The following is a 21,421-nucleotide window of genomic DNA, read 5'->3' as shown; positions in this document are numbered from 1 at the left end:
ATCTAAACATTGAAAGATAAGGTAAAGAAAGTGGACAATAAAAATGACTGGATTCACAAAAAAAAAAATTACTTGGGTAAACTATGGCCCAAACATCCATCCTACTACCAACATTCATGGACCCATTCAGTGGTTTATGCGTTATCTTACCGTTTTTATCGCAGGCAGTAATATTTACTAACAACTATAATTACTCAAAACCTAAATATTAGTTTTGAAACCTACTGACGACATATTGTTATCTTTGTTCGGACAGGCTGAAGTGGAGAAGGTTGACTTGCTGTGTCAACCCCTCAGGGGACAAGCCGAAAGCAGAGTAGTAGTAGTACATTAACAAAAAGGTAGCCATGGTACTGTCACCAATGTCCTGCTGAAATAATACATATTCTGTTACTTCAAATGATCAGGTGAAAGGTTTAGTTTCTTGTTTGATACACAAAGAGTTCAGGAAAATGCAGTTTATTTGGAAAAAACAAGACAATATTTGTAAGAAAATTACAACAGTTGTATCAAACACCAATAATAGCAACCATTTGACACATCTCAGGTTTCTGTGACGCTCGGTGATAATGAGAAGACGACATTTGGAATACAGCTAGTGTGTCATGTGAGAAATTTAGTGCATACAATGACAGAAATAAAACGTTCCAAATCATATCATTACTGGACTAACAGAAAATGTTTAACTCATGAAGTCAAAAAAACTACAATGTGTTCGACGAAATATGACACCTCGCCACAAAAACGTGTGTGCCTTTGATGTTATTTACAAAGCAATATTCAAGTCGAACGGCAGAAAGTTTGATTTACTATGATGGCACTATTCGCCAGCCTTGATCAATTAGGACCTGATTAGACAAGAAGTTTATATAATACCAAACAGACAAATACATTTACGAACATTTTAGGAGAAGCAAACAGTACAGAACTTATAAATAATAGAGAAAGGGATCTTATTAAAATTATATACAGTACATCCATTCATGTAAAGCGATGTCTGAAAACATGCCGCCAGATAGAAGAGGAGTATCTAGTCAAAGAAAGAAGAAAATTATTTTCACTCAAATAAAATTACCGGTAATCAAAATTGGTCAAGATTAATTTGAATGTAGCTAAAAAAAATTAGCATCATGGCTACTGTTGTGAAATTGATTCTTAACTGTATTTCTATCAATTAATGTCCAAAATATAAAACCAAAGCTTCCACACACTTCCAGCAAATGTAAAACTTTATTATAAAAGTTATTAAAAAGGCCACATACCCAAAGTTTCTTTATCTTCCGGAGCCAATACTTCTGTCTTCAAAAATTGTGATTTCAACCTTAAACATAGCAACTTAAGGAAAATAGATACGACATACACATTTTCCTATTTAATTAACAATTAACAGTTCTTACTAGGATACACAATGTGACAACAGTCATGTCAAAATGCACAGTGTGAATTTTGTAATTAAATATTCCACTATATGTTTAAGCAAAATGTGCTGTAGTCTTCATCATGAACAAATATGGCTGATCATTAAAATGCAACTTTAAAAAATGCAGAAAGCAGATGATGACGACGTGGAATCGATCGATCGATCGAGAGAAAGTTTATTTGAGTTACATGTTATTGTTGTGAAGGATACGACTCTGAGACCTCTCTCTATGGGGTCAATGAGCAGCAGGCCCCTGGGAGCATACACCTTCTCATTCTGGTCCTTTATATATCTGGCAATCTTCTTTAACACCTGAACACAGACAGAAAAACACATTTGAACTTGGTATACAACGATATGTAGACCACCTGTCCACATGTGCAGCTCATGAACCAATAGGAGTCCAGCAAATCTTGTTTCTCTCTAGTATTTTGTTTAGCAGCAGAAAGTCCCAAAAAATTCCGGAAAATATCACAAAGGTGGTTAAACTAACCACACACCTGTAGCCTACAAATGTTATCATAACTATCATCAATTCTCATTCCTGAGCTTTGTTGAGTAGAACAATGTTGCTGATGGAATTTCCCTCTGGGATTAATAAAGTATTCTGATTCTGAGCATTCAGTAATATAATATTCAGTAATAATAAATGAGATGATTAAAACAAGGAACTTCATAAACACAAATCTATATTTGCTTGTTACAGCTAAGTCCTGTTGACTTGTATGTATATAGCTGGGTATACTGTGGAATATAAATACATGTAACAAAGGTCTAGCAAACATTTGATAAATGCTCTTTGGGGTTTTTCCACAAGTCTTTTATATATTCAGTCCGGTGCCATTTGTGGATTGTTTCTTAGTGTAACCGGATGTTTTAAATAAATGTTATAGATAAATGGCACCAATGGTGTACAATACATGCACTTCGGTAATTGTACCTTTTCATAGTGAGTTTCCATACAGAGGAAGATTGCATAGGCAGTGAGGCAAGCCAGGCAACCCTCCAAATACGACTTTCCTCCGAGCTTCTCTGCCTCTGCGTAAAGGTTGTTTAAAGCCTGAATGGTCTCCTCAAACTGTTGCTTATCAAGCTAAAAACAACAACAGCACACACAAAAGAACATTGGTCGCCTCTACAAGAACACGGATGCATAGATGGAACTATCTTTAAACATTGTACACACCCTTGACTCAAGTTCGGATGGAAATTTGGTCTGGAACTTGCAGATGGTTCCTGAGCTGTAGTCCCTCTGGATGAACACCTTGGAGGAGACAGCTGGCTGCTGGAGGTCCTGTAGAATGTGTGTCTGAAAAAGAGAATCCAGCTTCGGATCAGTGCGTTCCAGGAAGGTTAGCAGCGCAGCGCCGACTTTAAAGCTAGCTACATCTGAACGATGAGATCAAAACGTACAAAAGGTTGTTTTACTCCAACTTAAAATCATTCTAATCCAACAGAAAACACGACCAGCCTGATATTGGTGATGTCTTTGGTGGTTAATTCAGTAAACTGTAGCTGTAGCAAAATGTCAGCTAGCTAGCTAACGACGCGTTAGCTTATAATGCTAACCCATCGAACATCTCTGGCAATGTTTCCATTTAAATCATCAGTTGAATAAATTCCACGCGACGAATACTTCAAATGTCCAGACATGTAATTAGGTGTATTATTATTTAAAGCAGCAATGCCCTCACCTCGGCCATTGTGGACGTTAGTTTTGCTCCCCTTTCTACCAGCCTGACAGGACTTCCGGGTTGTGCCTTTCAGAATAAACGTAGGGGCGCGCTGCTCAGCGGTGTTGCCTCGCAGCTTGACAGGACTTCCGGGTTGTGCCTTTCAGAATAAACGTAGGGGCGCACTGCTCAGCGGTGTTGCCTCGCAGCCTGACAGGACTTCCGGGTTGTGCCTTTCAGAATAAACGTAGGGGCGCACTGCTCAGCGGTGTTGCCTCGCAGCCTGACAGGACTTCCGGCTCGTGCCTTTCAGAATAAACGTAGGGGCGCGCTGCTCAGCGGTGTTGCCTCGCAGCCTGACAGGACTTCCGGCTTGTGCCTTTCAGAATAAACGCAGGGGCGCACTGCTCAGCGGTGTTGCCTCGCAGCCTGACAGGACTTCCGGCTTGTGCCTTTCAGAATAAACGCAGGGGCGCACTGCTCAGCGGTGTTGCCTCGCAGCCTGACAGGACTTCCGGCTTGTGCCTTTCAGAATAAACGTTGCCTCGCAGCCTGACGGTCACATGTTCGAATCCGGCCTTTCTGTGAGGAGTTTGCGTGTTCTCCGGTGTCTGCGTGGATTCTCTCCGGTTTTTAGGCTTCCTCCCACCAAAAACATGCAAATTCAGTGAATCGGTTGCTCTAATTCCATAAGTGTGAACGCTTGTCCGCGTGATGAACCAGGGTTAGAGTGAACACCTTTAACACGGTTCTACCTAAAAACTAAGCTCCATTAACACTTCTTTATAAAGTTGGCTCACAACCACACTCAGGCATGATACATACAAACCAACCACTTTTTATGTTTTATCAAAAATAGTATGCACGTACTTTTGACCAGGTTTGTGGTTACTCTTACCGATCTTTGCTTGGGGAAAAAAATAGAGTAATCACCACAATGGCTTTTCTCCAATTTATCCCTCAATATAACCATTTTAAAATAAGCCACCACCGATGCATTTCATTCAGATTCTTTTCCTGTCAAGTACAACTGCATATATGAAAACGTTGGTTTCAAAAGTCGAACAAAACACGGCACTTAATCTAAAGACCACAAGGCACTGGGTTTTCCTTTTTTTATTGATTCGTGGTTCCGTTTGCTGTATTAACTTTAGTCAAACAGACCGAAGCCCATGTCATCATCGGACTCCTCAGACTCTTCCTTAACCTCCTCCTTGGCAGCAGCGGGGGCCGCAGCCACCTCTGCTGCAGGTGCTGCAACAGCAGCAAACGCAGAGGGGTCGGCCAGGAAGCTTTTGACCTGCGAGGATGAAAGAACCATATTAGCGATGCGAAGGGGATTAAACAAGCAAACATCTAATGGCCGCCTGACACTGAAATGGTCCTTCACAGGATGATGATGATGCACCATTCAAGTTAACCATTAAGATGCTGGTTTGAGAGACGCACCTTGTCTGCCAGGGGGAAGGAATAGTCCGTTTCCACAGCAACAGCCAGGACTCTCTTGTAGCCATTGATGATGGAGTGTGGGACGGAGGCTAAAGTCGGGTAGCCAATCTCCAGAGACACACTAGCAATGTTTCTCACACCCTAAAGTCCATTTAGAAAAAGGGTTAAAACGCAAAACGAATGGATTCAAGTATTGGGGATTATTTAAAGGAACGCTGCTTCTCACCTCCAGGAAACGGGCATGCAGAGCAGCCTCTGTGATGTCGAGCACCTCAGGGCTGTAAACGCTGCCGTTGTCGTACACCTGCTGGATGATCAGTCCATAGGAGAAGGGCGAGATGTTCAGCATGTTCAGCAGAGTGGCCTCGCTGGCACCGACCTTGTCGCCGGTCTTGATCAGATTGACATCGCTCTGGAAACACAAGAGATTAGTGACCCATGCGTGCGTGCACGTCGCGTATCTGCTCAGTCCGGGGCTTTATTCTTTATTCAACGCGAGGGGACCCGTCCTGCACGTTGAGGGGAAAAAAGCAACGTTACTGTAGAGAAACCTACAAACTCACCAAGATTTCAATGGTTCCCCTGGAGATCTTGGTGGTGATACCCAGAGCCTGGAAGAAAGAGGTCTTCTCGGGACCGAGACCAGTGTTCTGGGCAGGCACCGTAACATCACAAGGGGCGATGGCTCCGGCACGGGCAGCCGCGGGCACCTGGGTTTAACGGCAAGCAGCGCAGGTTAGCTTCTCCCTTCTTTGAACACGTAGAGACCTTTAATTTATGCATTCCCTGTGAGAAAAGTCATGCTAAAAGCAGGTATGAACACGGGTGACTGTCTGAAACCTTACGTCCCTGGCAGTCAAGGAATAGTGACGACAGGTATAGCGAGGAAACAGGTTGTTGTTCGCAGGGGGAACGACAACGTAGCACCACACAAGCCACATTGTAACTTAACCTGCCAACCCATCAGGAGCTACACGGCCCCTTAGTAATCAATCAATGGCCGCTTGAGAACTCACCTTGTTCTCCAGCAGCATGTCTCTAATCTCCACCAGGTCCTCTTTGGTGAAGACGAAGCCCACGTTTCCTTTGATGTGAGGGAGGAGCCTGTCCAAGCACAGCGCTGCACGTTACACATTTCAGCATATCAACGTGTCGGCGTGTGAAACCGTGCGTCCCTGGTTGGTCGGGGGGGTCTAGACAGCAGGGACAGCCGGAAACGGGTTGCTGTCTGCAGGGGGAACGACAGCGCAGCACGGAGCAGCCGCGCTGTAACTTATCCTGCGTTTCACACGGAGCGACGGCCCCACTCACTTCTCCAGGGCCGGGTTGTTCTCCAGGTGGCCCCGGATGGCTTTGCGCATCATGGTGTTTTTACCCATCAGCACCACGGCCTTGTGCCGGATAGAGACACGGATGGTCTGCATCTGCTTGGAGCCCACGTTGTCCGCTCCCACGATGAAGCATTTCGGGTAGTCATCCAGTAATTGCTGCAAAGCACAAATTAAGTTTGTTCACACAGATCAGGTCTATAAACTCAACTCGATTCCACGTAAATAAAGATTTAAACGTCACACTTACGATGATTTTCATGAAATAGTTGGACTTCCACGTGGCCTTGTCTTCCCTGGGCATCTTTGCAGTGCTTCCAAGGATCGCTTGACAGCCGGTTTAAAGACGAGTTCGTGCCTACAACGAAATACCGACCAGGTTAACAGGTGAGCTTTATTAATACAGCAAAACCCTCCTAATATAAACGAAACCGTCCAAATCGTGTTCGGGCGCCAACTGCTAACTGCTAACTAGCAAGCGCTTAGCAGGCCGCGCCCGGTAAAGTCGCGAATCCGTACTTTAGCGGACACGAAACGCCTTTTTCGGGTATTGCGTGTGTTAAAACTCGACATTTAAAACACAAACAAATCGATTCAAGATTAAAAAGTTTTCGCTAGAAAGGCGAAGCAAAAAAAACCTCACCTAAATCGCAAGGTCGCGTGAAAGAAAGAGGACGAGGGCGGTCGTGGGAGGTTTAATATACTTTGACCATATCCAATCACAATAGAGTGGTGGGCGTCAACCGCGCGTCTATTGGCCACGCGCGTCTGTTTCAGCAGCAGCACCAATCAGGTTACTCCGCCTATCGTTGCCAACGAATCATAAACTACATCCGGTGTCAACGATCAGCGCAACCGACAACACGTCAAGACAAACGTTCCCACTTTCTGCTTCCGTGGGGTCGGAAGGGATGAATCGTAACACACGTCCGAAATACGCGACTACCGAGACAAATAATGGAAAGGCTTCCTTCCGAAATATGGAACTATGTTTTTCGCTATCTGTCAACGGCAGACAAGCAGAGCATCCGGGCGTGCAGCAAGTATTTCAAAGAACTTATCGACCACAGGTCTCTCTGGAAAAAATGGCTGGTCGTTCTTGATTTAAAAAAACACTCCTACAACAATCAGTTCTGGGCCACACTTCGGCGCAGAGCGGTGAGGAGCGCGGTGGTGAGGAGCAGCCGAGTGAAAGGGAAGGGTTGGAAAAAGCTGTCCCGGTCCCTTCCGGCTCTGACGGCAATAATAATCGAGCGCGAATCGGAATTCAGCCGCTACCTGAAGGACTTCACGCATCTGAAGCGCCTGACTGTGAGACACTGCAGCGCGTCTCACCTGCTCGATGCCTCCGCGGTGCGTCGACCGCAGCAGCTCACCCACCTCACCATGTGTGACGTGAAATGTGCTGCCGCACGCACGGAAGGCCTCTTCTCTGCGCTCTCCCAGTTCACCAACCTGGCATCGCTTGTCGTCCACCACGAAAGGAGCTTTGAGGATGTGTTTGGGAAGGTTCGCTCCATCCTTGCCTGCTTGCCCAAACTGAAGCACCTCTCACTGTCCGCCGTTCCCGTGATATTGGGCCGTGGTCCGCCTGCCCCGGGTCCCTTCGAAGAGTCGTCGTTGGCCAGTTTGGAACTTATTAACTGTATGGACGACACATTACCGGAAGACGCCATGAGGCTGATGCCTGGCCTGAAGAGCTTGTCTATTTGCTACAGCCAGGCACACCAGGAGATGTCAGAAAGATGGACGTCCCCCATATGTAACCTGAAGACATGGCTGAGAGATCTTCCTCAACTGTCGACCCTGGTCATTGTCAAAGGCCCGCCTATTAAGATGTACGTCGCCTCCATTCCCGCCACTGTCACCAGTCTCACACTCTGCGTTGTACGGTTATCGTTTGAGGACATGGCGGCCATTTCAAAGCAGGTGCCAAATCTCCTGCACCTTCACATGGAACCTCGGCGCTCATATTTGGGACCTCTCACTGGTCAGATCCCACATTTTTTCCCAATGCTTAAAAATCTCAAACTATGCCTTGGATATGTGCCGTCTGACACCGAATTCCTGGACCTTCACCAGCTGAAGGACCTGGAATACTTGGAGATTCGGGATAACATCCCACACGTGTCTGATCTGATCAAGAAGCTCCGAGCTCTCTCAAAGTACAGATTTCGGATCTCCCGGCGGAAGAGAGATGTGTTTTCTTGTGTGTGTCCCTACATTTGTTAAGTATGTCGATTGACTGTCTTTTAGAAGGCCTGTCTGATTGTTGCCGTAAACCAAGGTCACCTCTGGGATTCAACATTTCGAACTAATCAGCTGTTTAATCGCCATTCCAACCTTCAAGTGCTATGCAGCGGGTCATAGCACCCAATTTTTGCTCTACAAAGTATTAGGAACATTTATTATTTAGGGGGTGAATAATTCTGAGACTGCTCTCGTCTGTAAAATTATACTTTTGTTTTATGTTTGCAAACATTTCATAAAATCTGCTAGACATCCGTCTCTTAATGTCATCCATAACTCTGTTCAATGTTTGTGAATCTACAATCCTACAGAATTTTATTCTACCGTGTTGTATATTTTGTGATCTACCTTTTTGCAGATCTGTTGAAATGCAAAATATTGAGAAATGTCAAAGCCCCAAGATAAACAAAATGAATGTCAGAAATGAATTCATTTTATTTTCAGCAGTTACAATAATCAGACATCAGTACTCGCACCCCACCCAATCACATAGCCGGTAAAGTTTGAGAAAATTCATAGCGAAAGATCACACGATCGTCTCACAAAGTGATGTTTGCTTAATTCAATCAACAGTAAAATTATTTGATTCTTTTCATGATTTCTCATCCATAGTAAGAACTAAGTAGACAAATATACAGGATTCAAAATTGACTTACAATTCCTGCTCGTCTTACTCCAAATATGATTCAGCTACAAGTGTATTCTAGACCGTCTGACTGGCTGTTACCCAGTACAGGAGCTCGCCTTGTGTAATACAGTGTAAACGTTTAAGGAGTTAAGCTGCACCACATCAGATTAATCTTCTCTGAGTTGAGCCTGTAAAGAGTTAAATCAAACAGATTTAATCAAAAGATTGAGAGCTCCACAGTGTATAAGACCTTATTGCATCGACACATTTGGCACGAGCAAATACTAATACGAAATTAAAAACAAAATACAATCACACATTGTCTCATACGTGTTGCAAAAAAAAGAAGCTCTATGGAAAATAAAGATGAATGAGCGACACCACAGAATGTCCAAAAGGCTTAACCCCCGACTCGCTGTCATATTGTGATTCCCGACCGGCTGATCCGTTCAGCCTTCATCAGTGAACAAAGCAGCGGCATCGACTCAGTCAGAAGGATCGTAACTCATTATAATAAGGGCTGCGGTTTCTTGGATCTTAAATCCAAGCTGATGTACTGTATGACTCGGGTAAATTATGGTTAGCCTGCATGCCAATGGAGCCAGCTCTTTGCGTATCAGTGTGAGCCCAAGCAGCTTGAAAATATATCACACCGTTCTGTCATGACGATGAGCATACAGGTGTATCAATTTAAATTGTGATTGTAACAGCAAGTGGCAGCCAGTGCTGAGAAAACACTTGATAAAAAGAAGCATGCATCATAACCACATTTAAAAATCCTTAATTCATTTTAATTGATTTTAACATTGTAATGTTTCCGTGAAACACTGGAAGGGTCATGCGGGTAGCATCACTTTGTGTGTTAGCATTAATCTCACAAAATTCTAAATGGATGACAGTGCAGTTGTCTTCTAATTCTGGCATATAAATTAATCTCCAGCGATAACTATTTTAACTGGAGAAAAGACAACACTGTTTTGGATTGTTTTAAACCGCATCATTCAGTTCAACTTTATTAATAACAATACTTGCTACTGATCTACTTTCTGTCATCAGTTGCAAACCGTTCATTTTTTAAAATGTTAATAATGAAAATGATATAAAGACTATGTGAAAAAGTAAAAACAAACTTAAATGCAATATATGCTCAAACAGAGTAAAGGTCTGGGTTCACTTTTTATTGTAATATAGTAGAAAAATAAGGACTATCGTAGTTAATATCTTAGTTAAAATGCACCTTAAGACGGTCTCCTCAAGAGATCTGTGGTGTGTGTGTGCACTGGGGTTGAACTGAGGAGGAGTTCAGTGTGTCTGTGTGCATGAACGTATGGAGTGTTTTCAATAAATGGCACCTCAATAGAAAAATAGATCTTTGAAACAGATTATGCTAACACTCGCTGACCAAGCACTGTGTATTCAACACTCCATATATCTTAAAACTGCTTCAGAAGTAAACTCCTCATGGTACTTGCAATACAGCAAGGTCTTATCTGCATAAAACCATCACAAGGACTCGCCCTGCAATGGAGGAATACAATTATTTACCAACCAGGGCTTTTAATTTGACCCACACATGCACAAAATCAAGGGTAGGATAGGATATTTGATGCACACGGGAATTAAAACCCTAAATAAAAAAAATCTCTTTGGGCTCCATTAAAAATGTCTTTAGCAAAAGTGTAAAATGCCAAACCTGTGATGTTGGACAGCAACCCTTCAGTGTCAAAGGTCAATAATAGAGAAACGTGTCACCCTTAGGATGAGATCCACCACCACAGCAAAATCACTGACCCACGCTACAGGAGACAAGAGTGTACATCCGCACCTGCATTCTGACACGTAAATTACACGTGGACGCGTGTGCACACATTTACCCACAAACGCAGTCTAACTGAACAGCTTGAAAAAGCAGCCTTGGCAGTAAGGCTTTTCGTTTTGCTCCTTGAAAGTGCCTTTGTTCAGTTGCTTGAGGCAGAAAGCGCACACGAAATGCTCTGGGTGGAACTTCTTGCCCATGGCGGTGATGCAGCGGCCGGTGATGGGCTTCTGGCAGCCGGAGCACATCGAGCCACGCCGCTCGTGGTAGTGGGACTCGCAGTAGGGCTGGCCGTCGTGATCGAAGAAGCTGCCGTTTACGAATGGCGTGAAGCATTCCTGGAAAATCAGAGGAGAAGCTCTTTGATTTTTGAAGATGGGCAGAAATATAATGTTCACGTTTATCAGAGTTAGTGTGAGGAGACTCACTCGGCAGACAAAGCATTCGGGGTGCCAGAGGGAGTTGAGAGCAGAGATGTAGTTCTCCAGGATGGCCCGAGCACAGCCACCACATTTAGGGGCAAACATGTCGAAGTAGTCCTTTCTGCAGTACGCCTTTCCATCCTTCTCATGAAACCCTACAGCACAGCCAATATGCTTGTTACTCAACGCTGCTCTCTTCCTTCACAATAAGGTGTTATTTTAATCATTTATAAGCAGTTGGTACCTTCTGGTCCAAAAAAGGCTCCACACTGGGCACAGAAGAAGTGCTCTGGATGCCAAGTCTTGTTCAAAGCAGTCACTACTTTCTGTGAATTACAGGATTCCAAATGATCAGTCAGTCAGTTTCTATTCAAAGGTAACAAATGGGGGGGGGGACCTAATGTGAGACCGTCTGAGTCCAGGAGATGGCAGACGAGGTCCACCGATGCATAGTGGGATGTGCTCGAAGGCTACGAGCTAACCCTTCAGCTGGAATGATGTTCACCACGCTGTGCCGAATGTAAAGCCCCCTGAGGCATATTGTGATTTGTGATTGTGGGGTGTATAAATACGCAGCGCTCGCTGTCCTCTTAACACAAATAATTAAAACATTTACACCTGCCAAATGTCTGCAGCACAGTAGGAAAAGCCACACGGAACCCCACTGTATCACACCCCTTTGTATTCTTGACTTTGCCACCAGGGGATGCAGGGTTGACAAAATGGGGCAATTTTCAGGTAAAAAAAATAAAAATAAAAATAATTAATTCACAAAGGCCTCAGAAATTTAAATGCAAACATATCCACTCCATAAGATCTGCAATAATTTTTTTAGACTTGGCTTATTTAGAACATAATTATTGCAACCCAGTTAGAAACCACTCCCCAAAAAATTATGTTTGAATTTAAACCAACGACTGATGAGAGAAAGAGGAGAGGAGGCAGCGACATGACAGTGGACACGAGACTCTGTTTGCACGAATAAGGCGAGTCCAAGTCCCTCCCATCAGCGCCTGCAGGGCTTCCTCTGCGCCTGTGTGCCTGACAGATAAGACGTTTCCGACAGGCAGTGATTCCTCCAGCAAGAACATCATCCATTAGGTTATAAATAAATAAATATCATTATCTTCCCCATCTATGGAACATCTGTGGTCTGCGGGTGTAGCTTATGTGTGTGAGTGTTACTAACATCCAGTATGGGTCCATTGCAGTAGTGGCATCGTGGAGAGAAGAGGCTGTGGTAGTCTTTCTCGCAGTAAGGCTGCCCCTCCCGCTCAAAGAAGTTCCTGGAGCCGATCTCATCCTGGCACTGGGTGCAGACAAAGTGCTCAGGGTGCCACGTTCTGCCCATGGCAGTTACCACCTGGTGTTGGGGGGGAGACATGTTGCGTTAAATTAGAAAGAGCTTCGAGGGGCTTGTAAGACGTCAGTAGAAACAATGCTTGCCACTTTACATGTACATGAATGAAGCTTTGCTTAAACACTCGTAATATCATCACCTGGCCAACGATGGGTTTCTTGCAGGCTCCACAGACACCTTTAGCCACCGTCTGGACTCCGAGTCTGTTGAGGTCAGACTGGAGACTTCCCAGCATGTTGTCCAACTTGTTGGCTGGCTTGGGGGGACTGGTGGGGGAGGTCATTCCCTGGATCTGATGGAAATGGAAAACCCAAGTGGCATCGGTTTAGCATTTAGATAACCAGCAGATTGTCAAAATAGCAACATTAGCCTTTTGATGAATAACACCCGTAGGACAAACCAAGGCCATGGTTTGTTTATGCAGCTAAAGTTTGTATTAGCATTGTTTGTGGGGCTAATAAACATTCTTCTTCTTTATCAAAGTAATACTAGATTACCTTTTCACATGAAAATAAAGCCAACGTCCTTTAGATGTTTCACTGACTTGATTGAGCCTCTGGCATTCCCACTCAAGAGTCTGTTCTTGCACAATGCTTGGGTTTAACAGACAGTTATTTACACAGCTAATGAGCAAACTAGATAAATACGGCAACAGTTAGTGGTCAATTTAACAACAGGTTGAGTAAATGCACTTAATTACTGAGAGCTTAGAGAGAGTACGACAACACATTACACTAAAATACAAGTCAGTCATATTCCATGATGTTTTACTTCTGTTACTCTGCTTATGTTCTCTGGATTGTCACTTTTTTGGAATTATCTCCATGTCATATATTACCTTTGTAAGTCTAACATAATTCTTGAAGCAACTGCCTTTCTCATTTGAAGTATGGAAGTACAACAAGTAAACGATCTAAGTGTGGTCAGCTGTCTCCTATAAAGAGATAAATAACTTGGAGAAGCCACGGACATCCTGTATTAATCAGGACAAAACACGCTCACAGCAACACCAATAAATGTCTACAGGCTTGACGAAGAGTCGCCAATATCAAGTGTGTGTTAATGTGAGCTGAATGTTTCTGGCTTCTGTAATGTAAGCGAACGGAGACCTTCTCCGATGGTGACGTTATTGGAGCCTCCGACATTCCTCTGTGAGGGAAAATAGTATCACAGCGTCCTTCCTTTCATTGTGAAAAGCCTTTTACACAAAGTTTACCCTTAAACAGAGCCAAATCATGCATAACTCTAAACTTGACCTCACTCTTAGACTTAGACTTCATTCGTATATCGTTACAGAGAACACCTTCAATGAACAGCGAAATTGTATGTAGCCATTCTCAAGGTGCATTTCCAACATAAGATAAGATAAAAGAGCTAAAAGGCACACACACACACTCTCTTAACCTTAACTGACATCTTACCCCAACCTTAAGTGGGAATTCAATTATTACGTTTTGTCGCAGAAAGACCTACTACAGGAACAACTGGTCTTGTCAAAGGGGTGTGTGTGTGTAAAAAGTATTGCGCTCATTGTGTTCATATCAATCTCTATAAGTCTTCAAACTACATCAGCAAAGACACTGTGGATTCTAAAAGAGCTGATGGTGCACAACATTCAACTTCAACAGCCTGGTATCTAACCAAGTGGGGCATGTTGACGGAAGTCTGAAGGGAGATGCTATAATTGTGATGGTAACTGTGCTGTCAAGTGGTATACAGGGTTTCAGTTGCACTGTAAGCCTACCATTCCTGTGCATAGCGGGACAGTTAGTGTAAAGGGAACATTGGAGGGTGGGGGTTACAATCCCCTAGCCTTTAAGCTCTTAAACGCTCTACTTCACTCTGAACTCACTGCCCATGGCACCCTCAGATGTCAAAATTAGAAAGGGTACTAGATCTTGCGAGCTTGAATGTCAGCACCACTCATAACCTGAACTGAATGGATCTGAGACAAAGCTGTTCTTGTTGCAACTTGGCATAAATGGACACCACAGGTTAAAAAGGGAGTCAGTGGCAAGATCAAGTACACAGCTCATGTAAAAACGGACCCTCAAACACACTGAAGTACTGTACAACTAAAGTGTCAAGGAAACCAAGGGACATGAAATGACTGAGGAATGGCAAGGTGAAGAAACGTGCCTGCAGTGGTGGGAAGATGGGGTCGTACTCTGTCTGACAGCCCACTGACAAAAAGACTTTGGGAGGTGCAGGTGGTGTGATGGGCTTGGGAGGGGGGCTAGGCGATGGAGGAGGCAGGACAGGAAGTGTAGGTTCCATGGGGGGAGGCCTAGGCTCCTTTGGCATGGGAGGAATATGTTCTTGGGGAGGGGTTGGCGGAGGAGGTGGTAATGGTAGTGGTGGAGGAGTCTGCTTCACTGAGGGTGGCTTTTTTGGTGCTGGGGGAGATTGAGGAGGGGGGATGACTTTTCTCTGTGGGGCAGGAGATTCTGGAGGGCGTACTATCTAGGTGGAAAGAAAAAGGACACAGCCGAGAGGAGAGCAAGATAATGAACAAGGACAGAGGTCAGAGTGAAGAGCGAAACAGAAACGCAAGTGGCGCCACAAACTGAAAAAGTGACTGCCAAAGACATTTTCTATATCAATGTGCTGAAACATCTTATATGATAAATACTTGCCAGTTACTTTCCAAAGGCCATAGGCCAAGTAGACATTAGAAATTAAGTGTGAAATATAACTTATGACTCCTTATAACTAGCTGACTCCTGCCATGCACCCCCGATGTCTACCTTGTCCACAAATGAGTGGGCCCATTCTTCTCGTGTTTTCTGTGGGTTGGATGTAACGATGACTCCCTCCGTCAACCAATCATCTGGGTCATGTTTATGTCGGATGATCCTCTCTGTTTGCCCAATTCCTAGTTTCCCTTGCAGTTCCTCGATCAGTCGGTCTTGTGAGTTGCTTTTATTGACAATGATCGGACCCATTTTACGTCTCAACATTGCCTCCCTATACATTGGATGCACATTGATGGTCTCTTTGGTGCGGCGGATAACAGACTTCAGCTGGAAAGTCAATGAGACAAGGTGTGGGAAACAGGATTTGGGCCGTTCAAGTTGATGTTTGGTGACATGCACAAGTAGAACAGGACATTTCACTCAAGCACCGGCTCCAGAAAATACCTTTCTCAAATATTTTGGAGAAAGCTGCTAAGGTATTTGTGACATAACATGTTGAAAAGCTGAACTCAAGACAAGTCTATCACACAATGCTTGCACACAAGTCTGCATGTGCCAAAGCATGACCAAGGATTAAAGAAGCAGTTTTCTTTTATGCCTTTTATTAGTTGCACACATTCTATGTCCATGTGTGCATTTGCAAAAGAAGGTCAATATCTAGTTTATATTTCATAATATTTGTTGCATAAACATGAAAGGCCATGCCCTGCGCGATATAAAGCATTGCTGATTGAGGCAAAAAAGGAGCGTGCAGAATCATCCCTTCAGCCAAGCCTTCAACATCAACCACAAGGAGTTACTCAAGGGTGATTTCTCTCTCAATCCATTTTGCAACTGTTATGCGATGACACAACATGCTTCAAGCCACATAGACGGAAGAATATCTCTTCAACAAGACACTGCCTTTTTGTACTTTTGCACAGCTACTTGTGTGTTTGTAAGGGCAGCTTTCCCAAAATAAGCTTATTTTGGTGACTTTACATGAAATCTGTCTGAATAATTATCTTACGTTTCTACCGTTTCGGTCAGACATAGTTAATAACTTTGGACACATGGCCAAAAAGAAAGACCAGATGAGGAAATAAAAGCTCTTAAGCTTATTTTGGGAGATTCAACTTCAGCATCCTACTTGGCCAGAAGCAGATAGTCGCTCGACAGCAGAGGGCTGTTGTGTGGGAAGGTCCAGCGTTCCATCTGGTGTCCCAGGACAGGTGGAGGGGGTGAAACACTCATCTATCCAGCTGGACTCCGTCATGGGCGTCAGCGTTCCCTCTCGGCCGAAATCAGGGTACATTCCATCCTCCTCCTCCCAGGACCTGTCTTCATCCGCAGGCAAAACCGAGGCCGGTTGGGTGTCAGGGGATAGCAGTTTGTCTAAAGCATCACCAAATAATGGCTCCCGACATGGCCATGTTAAATCCACTATTTGATCTTTCTGCTTTTCTAAAGGAGAGGACGTCCTATTTGACTTTACAACTGGATGAACTGGAGAAGCTCTGGGACTACAGGTGCCTGGAAATGTGTATGTTTTTCTGGTGACTAAAGCCGGACTCTTGGGGATACTGCCCGAAATAGAAATGTTAGGCACCGTTACAGGACTTGAAAGTCTAGGAATTGACACTGGACTAGAACTCTTTGGAAATACTTCTGAACTAGCTACCGAACGAGATATATTCGGGAGTGTCACTGGGCTAGCATTCTTTGGAACCGTTTCTGGACTGGCACTTTTTGGGACAGCTACCAAACTGGAGATATCAGGTACTGTCACTGGACTGATACTTTTTGATACTGAACTTGGAAGCCGAGAAACTGCAACCGGAATAACAGCTTTTGCATCTGGACTACGACTTACAGAAATTGGACTAACAGTTTTAGGGGCTGGTCTCGGACTCTTGTCAGACTGACTTGGACTTGAGTTTTTAGGGTCAGGAGGACTCTTGGCTTCAAGAATGGGACTACCTGCTGAATGACGGGTAGTAAGTACAGGACTAGGTCGTCTGACAACAGAATCAATTGTTTGGCTAGGAGATTGTGTGGTTCCAGAGATATTGAGGCGCTCAACCTTAGAGTTCTCAGAGACCCTGCCACCATCATCTAACTGTTGTCTGCGGGAGGACTGATGGCTATTGGAGGATGCAATCACCACAGTGGGGTTATCAGAAGATGTAGGGCCTGAACAACCATCTTCCTCTATATGGAGTTCCCACTGAAGAGGAGTGCATAGCAGAGTAGAGTAACTACAAGGGACAATGGTATGGGTTGAATTAGTAGTGGGATTTTCAGAGGGGCTGGTTTCTGACTGTAGTGAAACAGCAGCTGGCAGAAAGTCTACTTCCTCATGACACAGAGACAGCTGAGAGCCTGACTGAGTTGGACACAATAATGTAAAGATCACGTTGTTCAAACAAAGACGAGACATACATAGTGGTAGAGAAAAGAGAAAGAGAAAGGAAAACACACTGAGCACGGAGGGAATGAAACAAAAGTTGCTTCACAAAGCCAAGCAAGGGCAGTTTAAAAAATACACACTACTACTAATACAAGAAAACTAATTTGAAATAACTTTTATTTAAAATAATAGTCTATTCATTGCTATTAATCATGCAGGAACAGAGAGAATCATTCAAGTCTCAGGAAAACTAAACATTATATTCCAAGGTAAAAAGGTAATATGTGGAATATATGTCGGCATGTTTTTATAATTATTATGTTATTTTAATGAACGAAACCCATCTGATAAAACTCAAACAGAAAATCAAACAGATCACGATCACTGTTATTGGCATTATTTAAATTGTTTCCAGTTCTGCCCTGTTACCTTTCCTTTGTATGTTTTTTTTTAAACAATACCACCATCAATACAATGTTAATTTTGTATGTTAGTCTGTCCACACTGTAATCAAATGCCAAGGGTGTATGAAACAGGTGAATGAAAAAGGAAACTGTACAATTGTACATAAATTACATGGAAAATGTCAAAAAAATGTATTGTGAAAGACGCCAGCAGGTGTAGGACCTTTAAAAAGAACGCAAATATGGGAAAGACACTGAATAAATCAGACTACTGCAAATACTCTCACAATAAGTGTGAACGCCCTCGTGCATTTGCAGCGCAGACCCCAGTTGTTGCAAATGTTACCCATCAAGTGTGCAGAGACTCATGACCCAAATAAAATCTACATGCTCATTATCATACTCACATTGCTCTGGACTTTGAAGTCGGACAGGGAGGCCATCAGCTCGTCCAGCTCTCGTGTGGCAGAGGAGGCAGACATTCTGGCTTGCTGCTGCGCTGGTGATTCCTCTTGCCCATCTGTTTGCTCCTCTGGCACAACCAACGGCGTAAGACTACAGAAGAAATGGATGCAATCAATTAAAAGCAGTTCGTGCAACGTTCTTGACCTCTATTTTAAAGAAATACCTGCAATCGCATATCTATATGTTGAATGCAGGTATTTCTTTACTTACGCAGCTGAGGGCACAGAACTTTCCAGCTCATCCAGAAGGCTCTCCACACTCGGTCGTACATCATCTATTCCTCTAGCTGTCACATTACATTTAGGCTTCTCCAGTACAGCTGGCCCCGTCTCGCCTGCAGTCGACACTCCATTCTCTGGAGCCTGGTGGATTACGCTGCTGGCAGGAAGCAGGGGAGCTGCTTCTTGAATTGCAGACAGAGAAAGTTACATACATTTCCACCGTAGATCCACAGGAAGGGACAATATCACTAACAGAAGCGGCAAATTAAGACAGGAAGTTAAAAGTAGCGTTTTTCTTTTTAAATGTACAGTGCTTTTATTTTGTATACCTTCTGTGGGGAAGGCAGGTGTGCTTTGCTGGACAGCATTGAGCTCCAACAGCAGGCGGTCCAGCTCAGACAGGTTGCTACCCAAGGCTGAGTCCATGGCGACAGCTGATGACTCGCTGTTCTTCTGCTTATTAGGGAAGCTGCAGGGCGTAGACAAAAACAGTATTTAGTACCACGAGAGCTATTGACTGAGATTATGGCTTTGTTTTTACCACAAATGACGGTTCCCTCACCTTTATAACCATGCTATTGTGAGGCTGTTTGTGATCTGTTGACCCACCTGTACACGTGGTCCTCTTCACCGATGGGCTGGGTTGGACTGATGCTCTCTCTAGACCAGGGACTTCTCTGAGCTGAGCTGCCAGACTGTGGACAACAAATCAACAAAGAGAACTTTATTTCCCTTGAAAATAAACATTATTCGTCATTAACATGCCAAGAGCGTACTCGATCCTACGCACGGACTTGCCTCCGTTTCATCTACTCCGTTTGGCTCGGACAGAGTCGGCGGGACTTGGCTCGGAGAGCAGGCTTCTTGCTGAGTCTGACTCCCAACAGGGAAGGAGTAGGCAGTCTCGTCAGACAGGAAGAGCGGATGCTTAGAAATGTGGGATGTTGTAGACTCAAGGTCCGCCAACAGAGCATCTATGGAAATACAAAGCGCACACTGTAACAGTACTGTGTGATATACAGGGATGGATACAGCGTCAAAGGACATCAGTAGTCAAAATATCTCTTTATATCAGGTAAGAAATGTTAGAGATCAATAAATGCTTGATGGCAATATTATTATTTTTTCCACATTTGAAAAATTACTATTTGCGATGACATCATTAGTAACATAACAAAATAAGTGAGGTTAGCTCAACTAATGGTGATCAGCTGTATTAACTCTGCCAGGCCTAACTTAACTAGTGCGTGTTAGCAGCTACGTAAAACGGCACTACGTAATCACAGCTTGTTCTGCAACACATCAGCTGAATCACGCAGCCTGTCTCAGCCACTCCCTGGTTACTCACCGACCCTCATCTGTGTGCGATCAGGTCAGACATGCTCATGTTGACCGACTACTAACTAACTAACTAACTAACTGCTGCCATCTCTGCATGAGGGGCTTATTTTAAATGCAGGTAGGAATTCCACTAATAATAATTAAGGAGGCCTAAGCAGTAGGTTCAGACTATATGACTGAACACTTGGGCTTATTTTAGCTCACTCCCTCGCCACCGCAGTGTTCAGTTTCTCTTCCAGGATTTCACAAGTCCTAAAAAAATAAAAGCTTCGACTTTACAAACTTAATTGAACAAGAGATAAGGAAATATAAAATACACAACTTATTTACAATGGCAGATTTTCCTTAGTACTAACTATTAAATGATTTCAGGGACAACGTTGTCAATATATTATACCCAAAATAGGAAAACCAAACTAAATATTGTTAGAAAAGAGCAAATGTATATCAATAGAGGTTGATTGGTTGTTATCAGACACGCTTACTGAAAATTTATTAAACTGCACTGCGAGTTACAAAAAGAATAATTAAACCATCTTAATTGATAACAATAAAAAAACTATTATAAATAAGCTCACAAAGATAAAGAGGGACCAAAAGAAAACTGCACCAAAGCGCAGAGCTTAAGATGAAGAAGAGACGTACCTTTGGAAAGAGGTCAAGACCAGATGAAGTGAAGAGGAGATAATACAGAGAAAGAAAAATGAGTGGAGGAAGAGGGAAACCCAAACAGAGTGTCTGCCAGGCAGGAACTGCCTTTCTAAACCGTACCATCAGGATAGAACAGGAGGAGGAGGAGGAGGAGGAAGAGGAAGAGGAGGAGGCGGGTGAAAATAAGAGCAGGGGAGAAAGTCAGGGTGGATAGGAGGCAGCTCGGGTCAGAGATACTGTACTCACGACTTCGGGAGGCTGACGCCGACACCTCGGACAGGAAGACTGCGTACCGGTTCAAATGAGGAAGGCTGAGAGCTGATCTCTTATCAGCAGAGCAATGCCCAACAAAAGGGAGTGGCCTCACAAATATAACGTCAAATCAGCCTCACCTCCGTGCAGCAATGACTCACGCTCATTTTCTGCTGCCTTTTAAAGTTACAGGTAAGATTCTGCTTTGGTTCAAATGATTAAAACACGATTCGTTTTGCAGCGTAAACACGACCAGGTCGGAAAAATAACTAGCAGAATTAACAGAAAACATATCAGAACACGCCTCCAGACATTAGTCGAGCTTCACCCATGATGAAGATGCACCTGAAGGGCAAGGATGACATCACAGACAGCTCCATCCCAGGGCTTATGCTAACTGTGACCACAGCAGAGTCCGATCGGTGCCAGATCCACTTGGCCAAACTTGGCATTAGCATGATTAGCATGGTTAACAGGCCGACTGACTGGGCTTCACAGCAGAGACTCCTTTCTAGGTGCATTTCCACTGAGCTTCATCACGGATACAACACAAGTCCTGCCGTTGACACGACTGCAGCCGGCAAAAGGAGGAAAAACACACCCAGAGAGGTAAAAGAGCCGGAAACAACGCAGCTGCCATCATCAACGGTTCACAC

The 21,421-nt window shown here is 43.9% G+C and overlaps 3 protein-coding genes across 4 annotated transcripts; all 3 read right to left on the bottom strand.

Moving 5' to 3' along the window:
* Positions 1–443: 443 nt before the first annotated feature.
* LOC137898934 (golgin subfamily A member 7-like) lies at positions 444–3,167 on the bottom strand. The gene is made up of 6 exons (XM_068742988.1): positions 3,115–3,167; positions 2,607–2,729; positions 2,361–2,513; positions 1,631–1,732; positions 1,263–1,321; positions 444–1,030 (listed from the first exon to the last, which is right to left on the bottom strand). The coding sequence occupies exons 1-5, from the start codon at positions 3,121–3,123 to the stop codon at positions 1,274–1,276; spliced, it is 435 nt and encodes a 144-aa protein (XP_068599089.1). The 5' UTR covers positions 3,124–3,167; the 3' UTR covers positions 444–1,030; positions 1,263–1,273.
* A 1,027-nt stretch (positions 3,168–4,194) lies between these two features.
* On the bottom strand, positions 4,195–6,536 carry rplp0 (ribosomal protein, large, P0). Its single transcript, XM_068742986.1, has 8 exons — positions 6,514–6,536; positions 6,121–6,228; positions 5,854–6,029; positions 5,559–5,646; positions 5,106–5,252; positions 4,769–4,954; positions 4,543–4,683; positions 4,195–4,393 (listed from the first exon to the last, which is right to left on the bottom strand). The coding sequence occupies exons 2-8, from the start codon at positions 6,172–6,174 to the stop codon at positions 4,244–4,246; spliced, it is 942 nt and encodes a 313-aa protein (XP_068599087.1). The 5' UTR covers positions 6,175–6,228; positions 6,514–6,536; the 3' UTR covers positions 4,195–4,243.
* Positions 6,537–8,535: 1,999 nt separating this feature from the next.
* Positions 8,536–18,947, bottom strand: pxna (paxillin a). Of its 2 annotated transcripts, none has more exons than XM_068743010.1 (8): positions 18,851–18,947; positions 18,511–18,703; positions 18,243–18,390; positions 12,486–12,632; positions 12,176–12,349; positions 11,231–11,312; positions 10,993–11,141; positions 8,536–10,902 (listed from the first exon to the last, which is right to left on the bottom strand). In XM_068743010.1, the coding sequence occupies exons 1-8, from the start codon at positions 18,945–18,947 to the stop codon at positions 10,636–10,638; spliced, it is 1,257 nt and encodes a 418-aa protein (XP_068599111.1). In that variant the 3' UTR covers positions 8,536–10,635. The 2 variants fall into 2 exon arrangements, with proteins under 2 accessions (XP_068599111.1, XP_068599110.1); XM_068743009.1 differs by lacking the exons at positions 18,243–18,390; positions 18,511–18,703; positions 18,851–18,947 and adding exons at positions 14,486–14,809; positions 15,094–15,369; positions 16,172–16,473 and having other exon boundaries at positions 12,486–12,638.
* Between the last annotated feature and the right edge of the window lie 2,474 nt (positions 18,948–21,421).

Source organism: Brachionichthys hirsutus, chromosome 8 (genome assembly GCF_040956055.1).
Source record: "Brachionichthys hirsutus isolate HB-005 chromosome 8, CSIRO-AGI_Bhir_v1, whole genome shotgun sequence".
Lineage (NCBI taxonomy): Eukaryota > Metazoa > Chordata > Actinopteri > Lophiiformes > Brachionichthyidae > Brachionichthys > Brachionichthys hirsutus.
The sequence above is the reverse complement of the archived record's forward strand: the minus strand, read 5'-3'. Positions and strand labels throughout refer to the sequence as shown.

Bases quoted from the DNA above. Each gene is read 5' to 3' on its own strand.
- LOC137898934 (XM_068742988.1), bottom strand. The intron at 1,733-2,360 runs GTACAATTACCG...GTCTGTGTTCAG, and splicing joins TGGAAACTCACTATGAAAAG to GTGTTAAAGAAGATTGCCAG. The intron at 1,322-1,630 runs GTATCCTTCACA...GCTATGTTTAAG, and splicing joins TAGAGAGAGGTCTCAGAGTC to GTTGAAATCACAATTTTTGA.
- rplp0 (XM_068742986.1), bottom strand. From the start codon at position 6,174: ATGCCCAGGGAAGACAAGGCCACGTGGAAGTCCAACTATTTCATGAAA. The intron at 4,684-4,768 runs GTGAGAAGCAGC...AATGGACTTTAG, and splicing joins TGCATGCCCGTTTCCTGGAG to GGTGTGAGAAACATTGCTAG. The intron at 4,394-4,542 runs GTGCGTCTCTCA...TCATCCTCGCAG, and splicing joins CCTTCCCCCTGGCAGACAAG to GTCAAAAGCTTCCTGGCCGA.
- pxna (XM_068743009.1), bottom strand. From the start codon at position 16,336: ATGTACCCTGATTTCGGCCGAGAGGGAACGCTGACGCCCATGACGGAG. The intron at 12,350-12,485 runs GTGATGATATTA...CCCCAACACCAG, and splicing joins AGAAACCCATCGTTGGCCAG to GTGGTAACTGCCATGGGCAG. The intron at 11,313-12,175 runs GTTAGTAACACT...TGTAATTCACAG, and splicing joins GCAATGGACCCATACTGGAT to AAAGTAGTGACTGCTTTGAA.